Source organism: Falco peregrinus, chromosome Z (genome assembly GCF_023634155.1).
Source record: "Falco peregrinus isolate bFalPer1 chromosome Z, bFalPer1.pri, whole genome shotgun sequence".
NCBI lineage: Eukaryota > Metazoa > Chordata > Aves > Falconiformes > Falconidae > Falco > Falco peregrinus.
Genome location: NC_073739.1, coordinates 36,760,294 through 36,778,380, shown reverse-complemented (window position 1 = coordinate 36,778,380; position 18,087 = coordinate 36,760,294). Strand labels below are relative to the sequence as shown.

Genomic DNA, 18,087 nt, shown 5'->3' with positions numbered 1-18,087 from the left:
ACCAAACAAAAAACCAAACAAAAAACGCAGACAGATCCCTCTGAAAGAACATAAAAACAGCAACTTACTTGTACTATGCTCTTATGTTCTGTACAGTACAAAAAACTGCCTGTAAAACCTCCTGCACTTGAACTGGCAGCACTGACATGAGGCAAGGCATTCAACTCACTTCACCTAGGCATCAAAAGCATTTTGTATGTCACAGTGTATCTACAACTACTGCACTGAGAACAAGAGAGCACAGAAGTAACCAGAGCCCCAGCCAGACACTGCAGGGCACAGGCCACCATGACTACTGAACTGAATCCCATATGCTGTCTTCTGCTTGCAAGAACAGCCTTCTAGGAACTGTCGGAAGAGCAAGGCTGGCTCCTGCTTCAAGTTACGGCAACTCAGAAACACTTGGGTCCTTGTGCTACTGTGCACCTCTGTTCTGATGATTAAGATGAATACCTAGTGTCTGGATATTTGAACTCAGAATTGTCCCATCAGTTCACAGGGCACACGGAGAGAAACTGGAATTTAAGCTTGCCTATGTTTGAATCCAGGTGTGGCAGCACTCTAAGACTCTTCCAGAAAATGGGTGGTAGAAAATGTACAGAAGTATCAGCTTTCTAATTAAAGTAGCTACCCTTCACTGATATTTCCTAAAAGGACAACTTTTCCCATGTTTATTGCTACACTGAGGCTTCCACTACCAGAAAAATGGTGGGGAAGTCTGTACTTTAAAATTAATTTACCACAAAATTTTTTCATCTGACTCAGCTAATATCCACCTGCCACCTCACGTGTTCATATATGCTAGAACAAGTGGATTGACAGATGTTTATTTTTTTTTTTTCTGTTCAGCAAACATGAATCCACTGAATTTTTCGCTGTTTTTCAGATTAAGGCAACTGAGAATGGTTTGATTTTGGAAGCTAGACTTACAAAGTCCTATAGTGTACAGTGGAAATTCCACACATAAAATGTTCAAAGCTATGAACACTTTGAAGATTTTTAATTGGTCATCATTCATCTACTTTCTACAAGACCTACTTTCATTCCAGCTCTGCTGGGAGAAGTATCACCTGCTGACCCTTTACAAGAAAGCACAGAGCCAAGAGAGATATTTTCCAAAGAAATTTCCCCAGTAAAAACAGGGGGAAAAAGTGACTTAACAACAGAAGAGGAAAACTGCACTTAGCTTATGTTCTTGGTAAGTGCAAACCTTTGGCAAAAGTCACAGAAATCCATTTGAAACAGTCAATAAAGCAGATGTTAAGCTCAGCAAAATGAAAAAAAATCTGCCACAATAACAACAAAAAAAATTGAACCCCTAGAACACTGGAGTTTTCAAGAACAACATTCACATGCATTTTTAGATGATTAAACTGCTCTGTTTTATGCTTCCTACAATATAGGTGAACTAGTGATTCAGGCTGAGGGATTTTCCAAACATGTCAGTTCAAATGTCCCAAAGCAACTATGAGTTTAGAAAGCCACCAAACATTAACACGTTTCTTTATTTCATGCTGAAACATACAAATGGGAAGAAAAAAATCTCCCCAAAACCAACCATCTGAATCATAATCACACTACTTTCTGATAACAGAATAACATAAGAACACTGTAAAACTTTCATGTGATTTCCTTATAAGTAATTTACAAATTAATACAAAGACTTCAATAGTATGTTTTAAAGAAAACCACTCATGTCCGAAACACTGGAAGGTTTATCCAAATAATTTTTATTTGGTTTGCGTGGCACAAAACCCAAAGTAAGTATGTTCTGCTTCTATTAATTTGCTAGATCAGAATGTTGTTCTAAATTGTTCATCCCCAGGTTTAGTTTTCTGTTTTATCACATATTAGAAAATGACTGACCAGGAATTTACTTTATTTTATTCTCTTTTTTATTACAAAGACTTTGGGGGACAGTCAGCAGATGCAGTGAACAGAGAACAGCTTAATTTACTGTGTCACTTGAAAGAATTTGAAAACAAAGGAGACATCAGAAGATGCAATGGGCCAAGTCATCAAAATTTGCTAGCATTCCATATGCTGGAAAGCCTGGCTATTGTACAAAACAGCCAGCCATTTTCTTGTTCCATACAGGGAAATGATATAGCTACCAGTCTGATAACATAAATATCACTAAACAGAGCAGTATGCAATAGCTACTGCCCTTTACAGAAGCCTCCATTAGAAAATGCTGGTTTTAGCAAGAGTCAATGAGAAAGTTGCTATTTTCTGTCCTGTTTTGTCCTTTTTTTGAGAAATTCTTTTTTTCATATTACATCTTAAACCAAAAAAACATCAAGTCTTAGAACTGAATTTCATAAATTCTCTTGTAGCACTGAAGAGGTGCAGGATGATACTGCTATGGACATCACAACTTCACCCCAACATAGTGTTTGGCCCCTCTAAAGAGTTCAGATACACTATATAAAGCTGGAATTTTCAAAAATACTCACTTTCAATCAGCAAGTTACTGCTAAAAAAGACTTCTAGTGCTCTTCCACCCTCAAACACTGGAAAAAATTTAAGCAAGACTCCCAAAAAATCACATTAGAAACAGAGGCAGCCATTCACTTACACTGACCTGAACCCATTATGAAGGAGGGACATGTTTTCAACTACCATTTCTCAGCCATGGAAATCCAGGCCACATGTTGCCTTCTGAAACTAAAACTTCAAGAAAAATGCTTCTGATCAAGACCAAAAAAAGTGGCAATTCTTTCCATGATTGCAATGGCAAAAATAGTAGATTAGCACTGAGCTCTGGTGAAAGCTCCATCAGAAATTCTAGTATCTCTAATACTACATGAAGTATCCTAACTCAGAAGCTCCTGAAGTGTATTAAATTAGATCACCCAAAAACCCAAAGCCACCAGACCAAGAAAACTTTTCTTATTAAGCTTTAGTCTGTGCCCAAACATCAGTTCTGCATGAGCTTAAAAAAGCCTTTTCTCATATATACCCAAGAGTAGGATTTACTACGTGCAGTGATGGTGCCTGATACTTTAATCAGAGAAAGCTTACTGCTATGGGCAAAATTTAATTTTTCTAGACAGTGGATTAAGGGCCAGGATGCTGTGCAGCTTGTACCATGGGGAATGGTAAATGAGGAAAAGAAGAACCACTCAGATCTTAAGTGAGGGAAAAGGCTCAGAGCTAGGATGCAGAACAGGGGAAGGGATCCCTTTAGAGCTAAGTCTTCTGCTTCTCTACAGCAGAAACAGAAACACTGAAAACAACAGCAGCAGCATTGCTAGGAGCAGCCAGCTGTGACACTGCACGGTAAGAACTCTTTCCTAACTCCTGAACTCTTCTTCCTCAATGGCAGCAGCAAGCCTGACTCTCCAGGGCTCTGGCATGTGTAAAGTAGAAAAGGGCTAATAGTTATTTTGCTATCCAGAGCCATCTACTGCCCCAAGTGACTGCTTGCCATGCCTGTGCCAAAAGGCAATCCTGCTTTTAGGGAGGGGTATGTGTGGGTGTGGGTGATAACAAACCTGGAACACCAGTAAATTTGAATTACTTGTATTCCTTTTACTTAACAAGTACAACAGCAATACTAGAATGTGCTTTTTCAAATAATTTTATACCATTTACACTAGATGAATACCTATACTTTTCCAAAGGTAACCAGAATGGTTCTCAGACATATTACAGTATAATGTGGTGTAAAACAACCACTTCAAATCAGTTCTTTCTCTCAAACATTCATTAATTGCAAGTATTTTCCTTTTGATTAAGTTGCTGATTTGTTTTCATTAGTAGCCTGACTCTTCTGCATGATCAAAATCAAAAAATGTTACATTGAACAGAAATCCTGTAACTAATCACCTGGTAGGGTGACCATGACTATTTCCAGAAACTTCCTCTGCCTCTGTAAACCAGTGACAGATTGCAGTTATTAACAGGTCAGTGACTAAATTAATTCCAGGGCAGTGGAAATTATGTTCATGAAATGAAAAGTGGCCTTGCTGACATTGCATCACTATTTCTAGACAGTATGCTTGAACACCAAATAAATCTCACAACTTGGATGGGTGCCAAAAACTAGTGACCTAGTTTCATTAGGGTGGGAAAAGACTAGCAACTGGTCCTGTGAGAGCAGATTACCAAAATAACTTCACGCAAAACATTCTGTAGAAAATTTTCTTTAAATCATACATTTTCCAGTCTAACTGGTCTCTAAAAACCCTCTCTCCCCCCAAAATGCCACAGTCTGAGATCCATTAAAGTTTAAAGTTAAAATGCTCTTACATTACTCATGCTGAGATTCCTATAGAACATTCCGATTAAACAGAATAAATGTTATCTTCTTTCCATCTCATTATCTCTTTCTATCTCATTCATAATAATTTAATACTGTTTTAAATCAAAACAGCTTTTGCATTTTCAGTGAAAAATGTAACACTTCAGGCTTAAACAAAGAGTTTTTACTAATAAAAGTAAGTCTATTTTTAAATATTCAGCACACAGTAATCTGTTCAGTAATCTTCCTTGATTAAAAATTCCTTGGCTTCTCTTCAAAAACACACTGAGTATGGATGAGCTCAACAGCTGTCAACATAATTTTTAGGAACTTACCAAGCATTGTTGCGTCTATACTAGCCCCCATTTATATACTCCAGCTGGTACTCCAGAGCCCCACTCCCAATTCTTCACCCCCAGTAACATCTATATTAAGATGGAAACATATTGAAGAGGGGAATCTTAATAACAATACACAGTCAAGATATTTCATCTTCTTCTCATCTTTCCAAAGCCTGTTGCTTCCTGTAAATTGTTTTCCACGCGCTCATCAAGTGAACTGCAGAAGGTAAACTGAAATACTGTACAAAAACTACTCTTGCACTGCCAAAAATCCCACAACATTATTTCATAAACCAGATTTGAACATGACATAAGTAATGCAATTCATTAATTTCACTCAGCAATCCCTGCTTACACAAGTCCTTACTAACACATGCCAATGACTAAACTGGAACTCTGCTCTGTGTGCTATGCACAGTAAGGGTCACTTGCACAGACTTAGACAAGAGGTCCAGAATTTGCAAGACTGAAACATATTGCTCATTTAATCTCCTCAAAATTTTGGGTTTTCTTTCTTCCTCCAGATTCCCTCAGGATTCATTACTACTGAAACAAATCCTAAAAGATGATCATAGGTTTTTGTAGTCTTACTCTGACAAACACTGATGTAAATGGAAATTTTGACCAAATAATGACATAAAGACTTGTAACTAAATTTTGGAAGGACATACCCATCATTAAGTTTCAAAAACACTGTGGGAGTATCTGGGAAAAAACAAACAGAACAAAAAACTAGGATAATGGATATGTTTCTAAAACTCATACTGATTCCTTTTTTCTTAATAAACTATTTCTTTAAGAGAATCAACAGGAAAGTTTCAGCATCTTACTTCTTTTTCCTCATTTATTAAAAGTAAATCCTCAGGTTTGTACCTGCAACCTGTCTTGTTCCTCTGTCAGTAACCTCTTATCAGTGTGCATATCTTTTCTCATCTTTCTCTCTTGTGCCTTTTGTCTCTGCTTCTTTGTGCAATCTCTGTAGAGAACTACAGTTTCTTGCAGACTCCATCCCAAATACAGGTACAGGCTAGACAGTAGCAGTATGATAGCTAGGTTCTGTCAACTGTAGGCTTGAAAAAAAATAAAGGGCAGGTGTGGGGAGGGAGAATACACCACAGAAAACACTTACAAAGTGGTTTATGAGATGTATGATTCCTATATATGAATGTTGCTTTCCTCAACTGTGAGAATCATGCAGGTCTTCTACATATACTTTTTATCTCAACTTCCTCAACTGAAAACCACATTCACTTACCACCTCTACAGAACTACTGAAAACTACCAAGTGGTACGTAATATGATCAGCTACATATGTCAGCGTCCAATGTCTCAGCTTCATCATCTTGTATTAAATTGTGTCTATCACTATGCAGATTAACAAGCTTCTTAACACTACAAGGAGTATTTTCACCACCTTTTCCACACATCTTATTTACGGACAAAACAAGAACAAAAATAAGGATTTTATGTTTCGTGGGCTGTCATTGAAGAGACAGCAGTGACGCACAGCAACTAAGACTTCCAAAATTGCCTTTATGGTATGAATAATCTTCTTCATTCCTGTTATTTCATTGACACTGCCCTAGTATGTTTTTCATACACACACTGCTGGTTGGTAATGATACATTCCTGCTTGATTCTATCACTAAAAGGTAAAATTTGATTTTTCCCTCACCACCTCCAGAAATAAGAAAATAAATTCCCAACCCAGATTGACTGGCTCATGCATTTTCATCTTCATTTATCACTGTTTCTTTAAGTTTAATAATTTTCTGTACTAGACTCTTACTTTCACCTGCCTGTTTTCTCTGCCTTTGCTAACACTCCCTAAGGAGTTCTTTCTCCTTACCACTTGTGTTACCATAGAGATAGGAAGAGTAGAGAAAAAGTTGTATTATTTTGCCAAGTAGAGAGCATAAGTGAAGCTACAGGAAGAAAGGGCACTATCTGAGGCAATACTTAATCTCTGACAATGAGCTGAAGTAGCAATGAGTCTCCTCAATAGAGGAACATGGAAAGGTAACCAGACAAGAAGGTAGAGAACCTTAAAATTCAGGTGCTGACTGTGGAAGAAGCTGAAACATAGAAGTTCAGGATTTTTGTTTTAGCTTCTAGTCCACTAGAAAAGGTAAGACAAATCAGTAGGTACTGAGTTTAATTTGTCTAATACTTATTTCCAAAATGTAATTTTTTTAATTAAAAAAAACCCAAACTTCAGTAAGGCAATTTTTAAAAGAAAATTGTATGCAACTGTATTTTCCATATCCAGAAGAGTTTTATTTTCCTCATGCCCCACTCTTCCTCAGAAAAATTGATTCTTACTGCTTAGTCTTCCTTTTGTTTTCACATAAGACTAAAAATGAGAAAGTGAAAGAAAATAATACAAAAACTTTACACCAAAGTGTGCAGTTGGAAGTTTTTATCATGATTTTGAGTGGACAAGAGAGCTTGAGATAGACACTACGTGCTGGTTTCAGGACATGTTTGGGGATGTAAAGGGCTGTCCTTTTACAAAGTAAAAAAAATGGTCTTACACAAAACACATCACACTTCATATAACTTTTAACATTAATTCTAAACTTTGATGAAGGGGAAAATAATTTCATCAAAGGCATTCATGAACTCTGATGGGTCCTCAGGAGTGAATACAAAACTCATTTACCTGATAAGTTGTAAGGATGTATACAGATAATTTTAAATTTTAACTGACTTTGAAAAAATAAAGGGTTCTTTACCTAGCAGCATTTTAGATCATTCTTTTCTCCATTTACTTCATGCTCTCCAGGCCCTTTCCACTTGAGAAACCCAAGTGAATATATCCTACCTTGCACCTACACATAAAATCTACTGTGAATTCCATTCACATTGTTACAATCTGCTCAACTGTGGTTTCTATTCAGTGTCATACCATTCCATTTACAGTGAGAAAACCAAGTTGCAAAAGCAAAGTTCAGGTTTGCTTTCTTTTCAAAGCTTCAGTCCTTAGTTACCATGGCACAGAAATGGCCTGGAAAAGACACAAATGTGATTGCACAACCCATGCTCACTGAAACAGTACCTGAACAGAGCTTAAATCTACATGATTTAAGGAGTATGGAAGAAAACAAACCGTTGGTTACATTTTTTCATTTTTCTGGCTGTCATTCAAAAATGAGCAATCCACCAATCTCATGAAACAATTTTCAAACTGATGAAAGCAAATACACTTATATACCTACGCGAATGAGGAAAAGAACTGATAACATTGCTCAGGATGTAAGAATGAAGTCTAGTAAAAACAGTACTCCAAAATCCAATCTTTGATATAAAGAACAATGTTTTTATACACCCAAGACATGACAAATGTCTAAAGACCATTTAATCATTGTTGTTGCTAAGGTTTGGTTTCTCCATAGGTATATTATACCAATCTCAGAACATTCATGCTTTGCTTTCCAAGACCAAGAAAATTCCCTTTCTCTCACACTTCCTCTAATGCTTGACTTGGCTTCTGGGGCTTTCTTTTGTCCTAGCTTAATTTCCTCCTTCCTCCGCAGTATCAAAGGACTAACTTTAACTAGCCACAATATGCTGGGAATGCAGTGCTGCTCCTTATGATACAGAAAATTCTCAAATGATTGTTAATCCTGATTTGTAAACAAGACATCTTCAAATTTAGGTCAGAAAGAAGTGTTCTGCAGTCTGTGCTAGCAGAAACAACTAGAATGTCAGAAATGGTGTATCCCTTACACTGAACTCGACATTTAAAACAACATTCTATAAAACTGCAGTCACTTGGGACAGTGATGGTAACTTTGGATTCCTCCTTTTTGTGTAGGAAGTACTAACTGTGTTTTGGAAAGTGTTCTATGGCTGGCATGTAAAGGGAAATGCACAGATTATTCTGTGCATCAGTCTGCAAAGGTAAGTACTGTATGCTTCATGTAGATACAGGGGATAGTTCTGACGACATGGAGTTCTCCTGTCCTCTTCTGCTGCACACTGCCACTACTTGTAAAATATTCTATTTATATAAGAGACTGTAAATAAAGTTTGCAAAACATTAGTTTTATGGATGGAGCTTTTGCGGTGTTACTATTGCATGACATGTTGAAGGTCTGCCTCAACATCATCACCATTACAACTGATCATAAAGCTAGAGAGAAAATTGATGAAAATCAGCTTATTTTTATTTAAGAGAAGGAAAACGTAAGAACTACAATTCTCCGTAACTTACAGAAGCAGAACCAATTTAGCCCCCTCTAGTAACATCTATATATTGTGTTTAATTACTTTGAGAAAAGAGTGGATGTTCAAACATCTGTTTTCTACACTATTAGTGATTTTTTACTTCAGGCCATTTATTTAACACGACACATAAAGTAAACATTACAAAATATTAAAATGCAAATAAAGCTATCTAGACTTCAGATGACTGAAGAAAAAGTAGATAGATGTTCTCATAGTAACTAATTTAGAGTTTTTACTGTACCAAATCATAATAGGATTGTAAATGATTGTAAATGCTCAAGCAGTCACGTCATTAAAAAAAAAAAAGAATTAAGGAAGGAGGGAGGGAAGGAGGTAGGAAGGAAAGGAGGGAGGGAGGGAGGGAGGGAAGGAGGGAGGGAGGGAGGGAGGGAGGGAGGGAGGGAGGGAAGGAGGGAGGGAGGGAAGAAGGGAGGGAGGGAAGGAGGGAGGGAGGGAGGGAAGGAGGGAGGGAGGGAGGGAAGGAGGGAGGGAGGGAAGGAGGATGGAGGAAGAAGTTAATCTTGGTTTTTCCACAGTAAATAAATTTTTAAATACAATATTGATGAAATGCTGAAGATGCTGATTCAGGAGCTTATTTAAAACTGTCTTCTACCAGTGTTTGATTTGGGAACTTGACAATATTAAAAAACTGACACAAGACTGGGATAAGTAAACAGAAGAATTAAGAGAAGTCACAAGAGATTTTATAGACTAACTGGAAAAAAAACAGCTCAAAGCTATCTGTTTCACTTGGAGTTTTTTTCCCAATCTGTCAGCTGCCATAGGACCAAGCACTGAACTTCAAAAACGTAAGAACACTCAGTTGCTGTCATTACGTAATGAGAAAAAAATGTATATGTAAGAACTAGGGAGACTTTATGGAAAAAGAGTAGGAGACAAGAGTAGGCTAGTGAGGGCAGGAATAAAGATGGAATAGAGAGGTATAGAATTACTCAAGTAAGATGTATAAAGTTACACAAAATAAGCAGGTTTTTCTTTCTAAATATTTCTGTAATGATGAACTATCAAGTAGCACCTACATGCAGAAAAATTGCACTAAACATGCAGAAGACTTTAAGTTCTTTAAGTCCTACCTCAGATGCTACCACAAATGGTGACACTTTAATTTCTTTAGTATCTGTCAAATGCAGTTATTCGTATTACTGTTGAAACTAATGTATAGAAATTTAAAGAGTATGTTAACAATATAATGTAAGGTGCATCAGATTTCAACTTGAAATGTCAGACATTTTATTTAACCTTCACACCTGGCGGAATTGTGTAAGTATTGCTGTTAGCAAGACCAAATTCTGTACAAGTTTTCCCCATACTCCTCATCCAAAACAGTGTGGGTTTTTCAGCTTTAAAATAAATCCTGTAGTTTCCAAAAGTGAATTACAAATACTTTAAAAGATAACAAAAATACACAATAATTACCTAAATCTAGTTTTCACGTTTATGCTCGTTTTCTTCCTATGCAAGAAAACTAATTTTTCAGTGTGTCCCTCCATCATCTTTTATAATCTTATAATCTACAAGTACCACAACTTCCCCAAATACATTTTAAAGTTTAGAAAAACAGTCAAAACAATACTGTTACCAAAGTGGAAAGAGGAAAACACAAAAATGCTGCCATTACCGCGCTCTCTTGCTATATAATATTTTAAAGACAGAGCAGTCCAGCCTGCTATGTAACAAAGCTTAACTTTCACTTTGGAAAAACATGTTCAAAGTAATTTTAACATACAGAAGGAAGATATGCTTATTTACAAAGACTTTTTTTAAAGATTTCATGGAGATTTAGTTTTTATCCTTCCTTTTTTTTTTTTAAAGCCTTTTTGGTAAAATATGCTTTTAAACTGAATGCTGTCAAGAATAGCGTGATCCCAGGGATGACGTGCTGGGTTTTTATTTTACCTTTAAACAGTGGAAGACAGATCTGTAATGAAGTATGGTGATTTTGGGGAGGAGCAGGGAAGAACAAAGGCAACATTCATTTTAATTAGTTGAATAAAGCCTTACTAATTAAAATATCTCCATAAACAAAACAAAAACAAAAAAGGAGGGACAGCTGTAAGTACGCATGCCAGTAGCTACAGTTCTGATCTAGCTGGATCAAATTATCTGCTGACACTAGTATATTAATTTCAATTATGTTCTGTTATTTTATTTTCCCTTTTTTGTGGAAACATAATTGTTGATATATACCAATATCTCAGCTTTACACATGAAACTTCCATGGAAAAAAATGCATAAAGAAAACTCAATTATTTTTTATATATGTGCCCATCTTTCCTACTTATTGTCATAGAATATTTTCCCTTGTCCAACCAATTATAACTTTCTCTTAAAGAATAAGAAAGCTTATGTATGTTGTTTACAAGAATTTTTATCTTGTAACAGATCTACTACTGTAACAGATCTAGTACACAAATAAGGTACTAACAAATAAAGGGAGACCTGCCAGCAAGGCATCATCTATCAATTACAGGCCAGTATGACATCCATTGTGAAAACCGAGAGCTAAACATCAGAAGACATGCATAGCGATAGCTTTAAAAAGTTACAAAGTAAAAAAACAAAGGACTTCAGACACAAATGCTCCAAAAGACAATTTTCGGCAATGGAGAAACTTGTCACTATGAAACACTTCCTTTGCAAGTTCAGAGACATCAAAAACTACATTAATTGGAGAGGTTTGCTTTCCTTTTACTTCAGTTTCAGAAATAACAACAAAGAGAGGGAACATGATTTTGCTGTAAAAAGGCTCTTCCTACATGATTTTGAGTTCTGTACAGAACACAGGACGACACAGAAAATAAGTTGTTTAAACAGCCTTTTGACCAAGAGATCCGAAAAATCAACTCCTTTTAGCAATGAACAACTTTGAGAAAAGCCACTATAATAACTGTAGCTGATAACGAGCATCTCATTAAACTAGAGAGATAATCAAGCCTGGTTTCCCATGAAATCCTGTCTCATATGAACTCATTGCTGTCCAGTGAGAGGCATGTCCTGACTGAAACAGACCGAAACTAAGACATCCACAAAAGCTCCCTCCTGTGCCCATTCTTTCATGTCCAAGAATAGGTTAGTTCGTGCTGAAACTTTTCATCTGAGGACAATAAAATTTTCCCTTCATCTGGCCACCTAATTCTAATAAAATTCTAAGGACTGTCTTTTTTTTGCAACCACTGCCCTGTAGCCAAACTAGACCCCAACTGGCCAGCAGACCCCAGGTTCACAGGGGGACAAAAAGTGAGGGAGAGAGGGGATGAGCAAATGAGCTGAAATACAACACAGCAGAGAGGAACCAGCCTAGGAGGCTCCTGAAGTGCGTGGAAGATAACTGCCTGACCGAGCTGATGAGGGACCCAGCTAGGGAAGGCACCCTGCTGGACCTGTTTATGAACAGAGAAGCACATGTGGGCGACGTGACGGTTGGAGGCTGTTGTGGGCATAGCGATCACTAAATGAGTTTTGATTCTTGGAGAATTAAGAAGGGTCAGCAGAACTGCTACTTGGGACTTCCAGAGGGCCTCTTTAGGAGACTGGTTGACAGACTTCCATGGGAGGCAGTCCTGAAGGGCAAAGGTGTCCACGAAAGCTGAATGTTCTTCAAGAAGGAAATCTTACTGGCACAGGAGCAGGCTGTCCCTGTGTGCCAAAAGACAAGCCAGCAGGGATGGAGATCAGCCTGGCTGAACAGACCGCTTTGGCTGGAACTCAGGAAAAAAAGGGGAGTTTATGACCTTTGGAAGAAGGGGCAGGCAACTCAGAAGGACTACAAGGATGTCGTGAGGTTATGCAGGAAGAAAATTAGAAGTACCAGAGCTCAGCTAGAACTTAATCTGGCTACTGCCATAAAAGACAATAAAAAACGTTTCTATAAATACATTAGCAACAAAAGAAGGGCCAAGGAGAATATCCATCCTTTATTGGATGCAAGGGGAAACATGCTGACAAAGGATGAGGAACTTCATGCCTTCTTTGCCTTAGCTCAGTCTTTAACAGTAAGACCACCTGTCCTTGGTAGCCAGCCCCCAGGCTGGAAGACAGGGACAAGGAGCAGAATGAAATCCCCATAATCCAAGGGGAAACAGTCAGTGACCTGCTACAGCACTTAGACACACGCAAGTCTATGGAGCTGGATGGTATCCTCCCAGGGGCACTGAGGGAGCTGGCAGAAGTGCTCATCCAGCCACTTTTAATCATCTATCAGCAGTCCTGGCTAACTGGGGAGGTCCCAGTTAACCAAAGGTTAACAAAAGTGGAACCCATCTACAAGAAGGGACAGAAGGAGTATCTGGGGAACTACAGGCCTGTCACCTTGACCTCAGTGCTGCAGAAAGTTATTGAGCAGATCATCCTGAGCGCCATCACACAGCACATACAGGACAACCAGGTGATCAGGCCCAGCCAGCACGGTTTTAGGAAAGGCAGGTCCTGCTTCACTAACATGATCTCCTTCTGTGACAAGCTGACCCAGTTAGGGGATGAGGGAAAGGCCATGGATGGTGTCTACCTAGATTTCTTTGACAAAAGCCTTTGACACCATCTCCCACAGCATTCTCCTGAGAAACTGGCTGCTCATGGCTTGGACAGGTGTACCCTTCACCGAGTTAAAAGCTGGCTGGAGGGCTGAGCCTGAAGAGTGGTGGTGAATGGAGTTACACCCAGCTGGTGGCCGGGCACAAATGGTGTTCCCCAGGGCTCAGTATCGAGGTCTGTCCTGTTTAACATCTTTATCAATGACCTGGACAAGGGGTTCGAGTGCACCCCTGGTAAGTTTGCAGATGACACCAAGTTGTGGGGGCATGGTGCTGATCTGCCTGAGGGCAGGCAGGCTCTGCAGAGGGGTCTGGACAGGGTGGACTGATGGGCCAAGGCCAACAGTATGAAGTTCAACATGAAGTGCCAGGCCCTGCCCCTGGATCACAGCAACCCCACACAGTGCTACAGGCTGGGGCAGAGTGGCTGGAAAGCTGCCTGGTGGGAAAGGGCCTGGGGGTGTTGGTTGACACCCAGATGAATGTGAGCCAGCAGTGTGCCCAGGTGGCCAGTAGCATCCTGGCTTGTATCCAAAACAGTGTAGCCAGCAGATCACTAGGGAAGTGATGGTCCTCCCATACTCAGCACTGGTGAGGCTGCACCTCAAATTCTGTGTTCAGTTTTGGGCCACTCACTACAAGACACTGAGGTGCTGGAGCGTGTCCAGAGAAGGGCTAAAACCTGGTGAAGGGTCTAGAGCACAAGCCTTATGAGAAGTGGCTGAGAAAACTGGGATTGTTCAGTCTGGAGAAAAGGAGGCTCAGTGGAGATCTTATTGCTTTCTACAACTACCTGAAAGGAGGGTTGTCAGTCTCTTCTCCCAAGTAAGAAGCAATAGGACAAGAGGCAACAGCCTTAAGTTGCACCATGGGAGGTTTAGATTGGATATTAGGAAAAAGTTCTTCACCAAAAGTTTTGTCAAGCATTGAACATGCTGCCCAGGGTAGTGGAGTCACCATCCCTGGAGGTATTTAAAAGATGTGGAGGTGTGGTTCTTTAAGGACATGGTTTAAGTGGTGGACTTGGCAGTGCTAGGTTAACAGTTGTATTCAACAATCCTAAAGGTCTTTTCCAACCTAAACAATTTATGATTCTATGATAAATGATTGTTGTGGTGGCGTAAGAGCACTTGTGCAATGAATAGGGATTGGCAGACCTTCTTCAGAAAATAAAAATCGTCAATATTAATCCTCAGGTAACTTTCCCAGCGCTGATTTTACCAAGCCATTTTCTGTCTGTTACACATTTCCCTTAGTTCTCTGAATCTTGATTTCTTTACTAGACAGTGGGATGTATTGGAAAAGGAAAAATGGAAAAATTTTTTTACTTTCCCTAGCTCACAGTCTGCCAGTTAAGGCTGTTTTCACAGTAGAGAGAATTTGATTTAAATTTCTGAAGGCAGAAGAATCAATCCTTCTGCCTCACAACCTGAGCAGCTGGTCTGTGCACAAAGCTATTGTGTAAAAGGAGGCAGTGTTGTCACCCCACTTAGTCTTGCTCTGCTGTCTGCCATGGATGAATTTTCTGAGGATACTCACCCTGCTTTCACAGTTAAGGCACACAGCCAAATGCTTATTTGGCTGAGACCCTCAACAGGCTTAGAAGGAACAATTGATTTTAGTTTATTAACCAGAATTCAACTAACTGCTGCTGGACCTTAGCCTTTAGAAGGTTACAGTACTTATGTGCATATTCAAAAGCAAAATTTCTCACACCTGGGAAATATATTTTAAAACTCGTTGGTCACTAGACAGCAGCTGACTGGGTCTTTCGATGACCACATTTCAAAATAGGATGGAATAAAACATAACATACAACAAGGTTCAAAATTTCATTGCTGATCTGCCCTGAATCTGTATTTTAATACTGTTAAATTCTACTAATATTCTTCTAACATAACCTCTTCAGAGTAACGTCCTGGGGGGTTAAAAAAGCAAAACGGAAAATAGTTTTTCATACAGCCTCAAACACTCATGCTAATTATGACCCAAGTTAGGATCTGGACATCTACCACACACTCGTGGCAGCTGATGGAACAGAAATAAAAACAGTAATAGCTTGCCATGCTGGAGGGACTTCCTTCAAAGAAGCAACACATTTTGTCAGTGTGTTTCAGTTTTATTAGATGGCCACAGAAACGTATTGAAGCCTCTCGATGGCTACAGTGCTGTTTTCAGCTCCACTGCCCAGTCCTGCTTTGGCTCACAGCAGGTTTAAGTCAGCACTAGAAGAAAATACTCCATTAACACATGAAGCCTATGGTTCCAGGAGTCGTATCTGGCTTCTCTGTCTAAATGGCATATGCAAAATTTCTTCACTCATTCTTCACCCTCTGATGACATAACACATGATCGGTTACTATGAGCCAAAAAGGGCTGAAACATCATTGCTCAGCAGATTGGTGCAAGTACAGGCTAATCAGGAAAAAGTTGTGATAAGCTTGAATACACTCAGCAAAAAGAGTCCTCAGAAAGGCTGTAAGAATAGGGAAAAAATTCATCACTGAACATACACCAAAATGTTTTAAGTTTAAACGGCATTATAAGATGGTGAAATCTGTCGTATTTTCAAGGAGCTGAAGACATATACCCAAATCGTTGTTTTAGGACAGGAAAAAAAAAAAAAAAAAAAAAAAAAAAAGATTTTTCAAACCTCAGTCTTTGAATAGGAATAAAATATTCTGAATGAAACTCATAATGAATCATTCACCTAGCATTTTAAGGTGAAAGTGTTAGAAGTTTGAAACATCTATAATTAAATGAAGACAAGCAGACATGAGATAACCTAAGCAAGTTGAATACTAAGAACATATGGAGAACTTGACCTGAATTTCTTGAACTGGAGATCATGTCTCCCATACTGTCCTGTAGAATTCCTTAGGAGAGGGTGGAGTGGGAAGATCAAGGGGGGAAATTGCCAAGAAAAACAATATCATTTTCTGTATTTTTCTTCACTAGAACTTATTGTCAAGTCATTATTTACAACACCACAAGAAGGAAACATATCCTTAAATTCATCTACATTGTTATTTTTATCCACTGCTAAAAAGAGACTGGTCACCATAACTCAGTTTTCCTTAAGTAAAATGTAGCTCTAACCACAGAGAAAAAGAGACTGGGAGAAAGTATTGACTGAAATCACAACTCAACAATAAACATAATAATAGAACATTTGAAACTGTGCAGAAATTGTATAGATTAGTGATGAGACCGGATAGTTTCTTTACACAAAGTTCATACAAGTGCTCCCATTATGGTAATCTTTACTATCCGCTCTACACAAGCTTCCATGGTGTCCCACTAAAACTGCATACAATGCTTTCAAAACAGGTTCCACCGATTAGAAATAAAATATGGGGAAAGAAAGGGTAGAAAGTTCCCCAGAAGTTCCAGATAAGAAGGTCAAAGCTAGGTGGGGGTCACAGGGATGCACTCGTTTTCAAGTTACTGCCCTTTCCCCAGAAAGGCAGACATCTTAATTCAGGTAACAATGACTTATGCATAAAATAAAAACAAAGGTTTCATAACACAAAGGTCTTCTTAAATGCTATTCATTATATAACTTTCATTCACCTTGAATCCAGAAAAAGCCAGTCAACTAGCCTTCCAAACAGAAAAGAAGCTTTTGACCCCAAAAACTGCAAAATCTGTTGGTAAGACAAAAGATCTATTCACAGCTACACTTTCAGCTTTTAAACTCTTTGCAACCAATTTACAGGCAGCATGAAAACAGAATTTTAATCTTAAAGTACCAGACATTATGTAAAAGTGGATCATTATTTAAATTACCATTTTTGTACACTCTACCTTTTTTCCTTTCTCTACTTCCAGAGTAGAGAACACTCTACCTCTGTTCCTTTGCAAAATTATTCAGTCTTCCGATCAAGACATCACATGTCATTTACAGAATCACTCAATACTGACTTGGTGAAGACTTTGATTAAAAACATCATATACAAGTGCCACTGCCTAAAAATGAGAAATCTACTTTTCTATTAATTTTTGGTAAGTAATATGAGCAATAAGCTTTAAAACATGCTGTAATTCTTAATTGAAATGTAAAAATAAGCAGAAATTCATAAACAACAATCCAAAATCAAGCACCAAGAGCATGTGGTTTTTTTAGTTATCCATGGTAACGAAAGCACAACATTCATACCTGCACCTGGAATGATTGCCAACTTTGTTTCAACTAGGCCCATTTTAGCAGAAGCAGCTAAAAAACAGAATGTAAATGAGTTCTTGCTATAATCTATAGGAAAAAAACTTTGCAAAATATGTACTTATGACCTACAAGATTGCTTACTTATTACATTTCCTTTATAAATAAATCTCTTAAAAAGCATCTGTTTATGAAAATCTAGATTCAACCGATCTGCCTTTAGTAAAAGATTCAACTACTCCCATCAAAGCGAGTCCTGTACCTTATTCATTTTCACATAACAAGCAATTACAGTGAGTAACAGAGACTTAACTGCAAAATGTAAAATACTAAAAGACTGTTATTATTTAACATTTTAAAATGGGGTGGAATTCTGTATCTGATTATTATGCATTCTTTAGATGACAGAATATTCTCTAAGGGTCAAACAGCTTTATATACCCTCAGTTACTGGCAACTGTTCAAGACCAAGTTTCCACTTACTTTCCAACAAATGGCTTTACAGTTCTGACAGCTGGATAGGTCAAGGTTCGTCTTTTCAAGTGCTGTTGTCACTTT

At 38.3% G+C, this 18,087-nt stretch overlaps 1 protein-coding gene across 6 annotated transcripts in view; it reads right to left on the bottom strand.

Annotated features, from left to right (window-relative positions):
* The window catches only part of AUH (AU RNA binding methylglutaconyl-CoA hydratase), a 114,938-nt gene that overhangs the window by 44,518 nt on the left and 52,333 nt on the right, over positions 1 to 18,087 (bottom strand). For 3 of the 6 annotated variants that reach the window (XM_055790501.1, XM_055790503.1, XM_055790500.1), the window contains one exon: positions 17,527 to 17,583. The exons of the other annotated variants lie outside the window; for them this stretch is intronic. In XM_055790501.1, the coding sequence (XP_055646476.1) occupies positions 17,527 to 17,583 (57 nt within the window). The remainder of the gene's footprint in view (positions 1 to 17,526; positions 17,584 to 18,087) is intronic. 6 annotated transcript variants of the gene reach the window in all.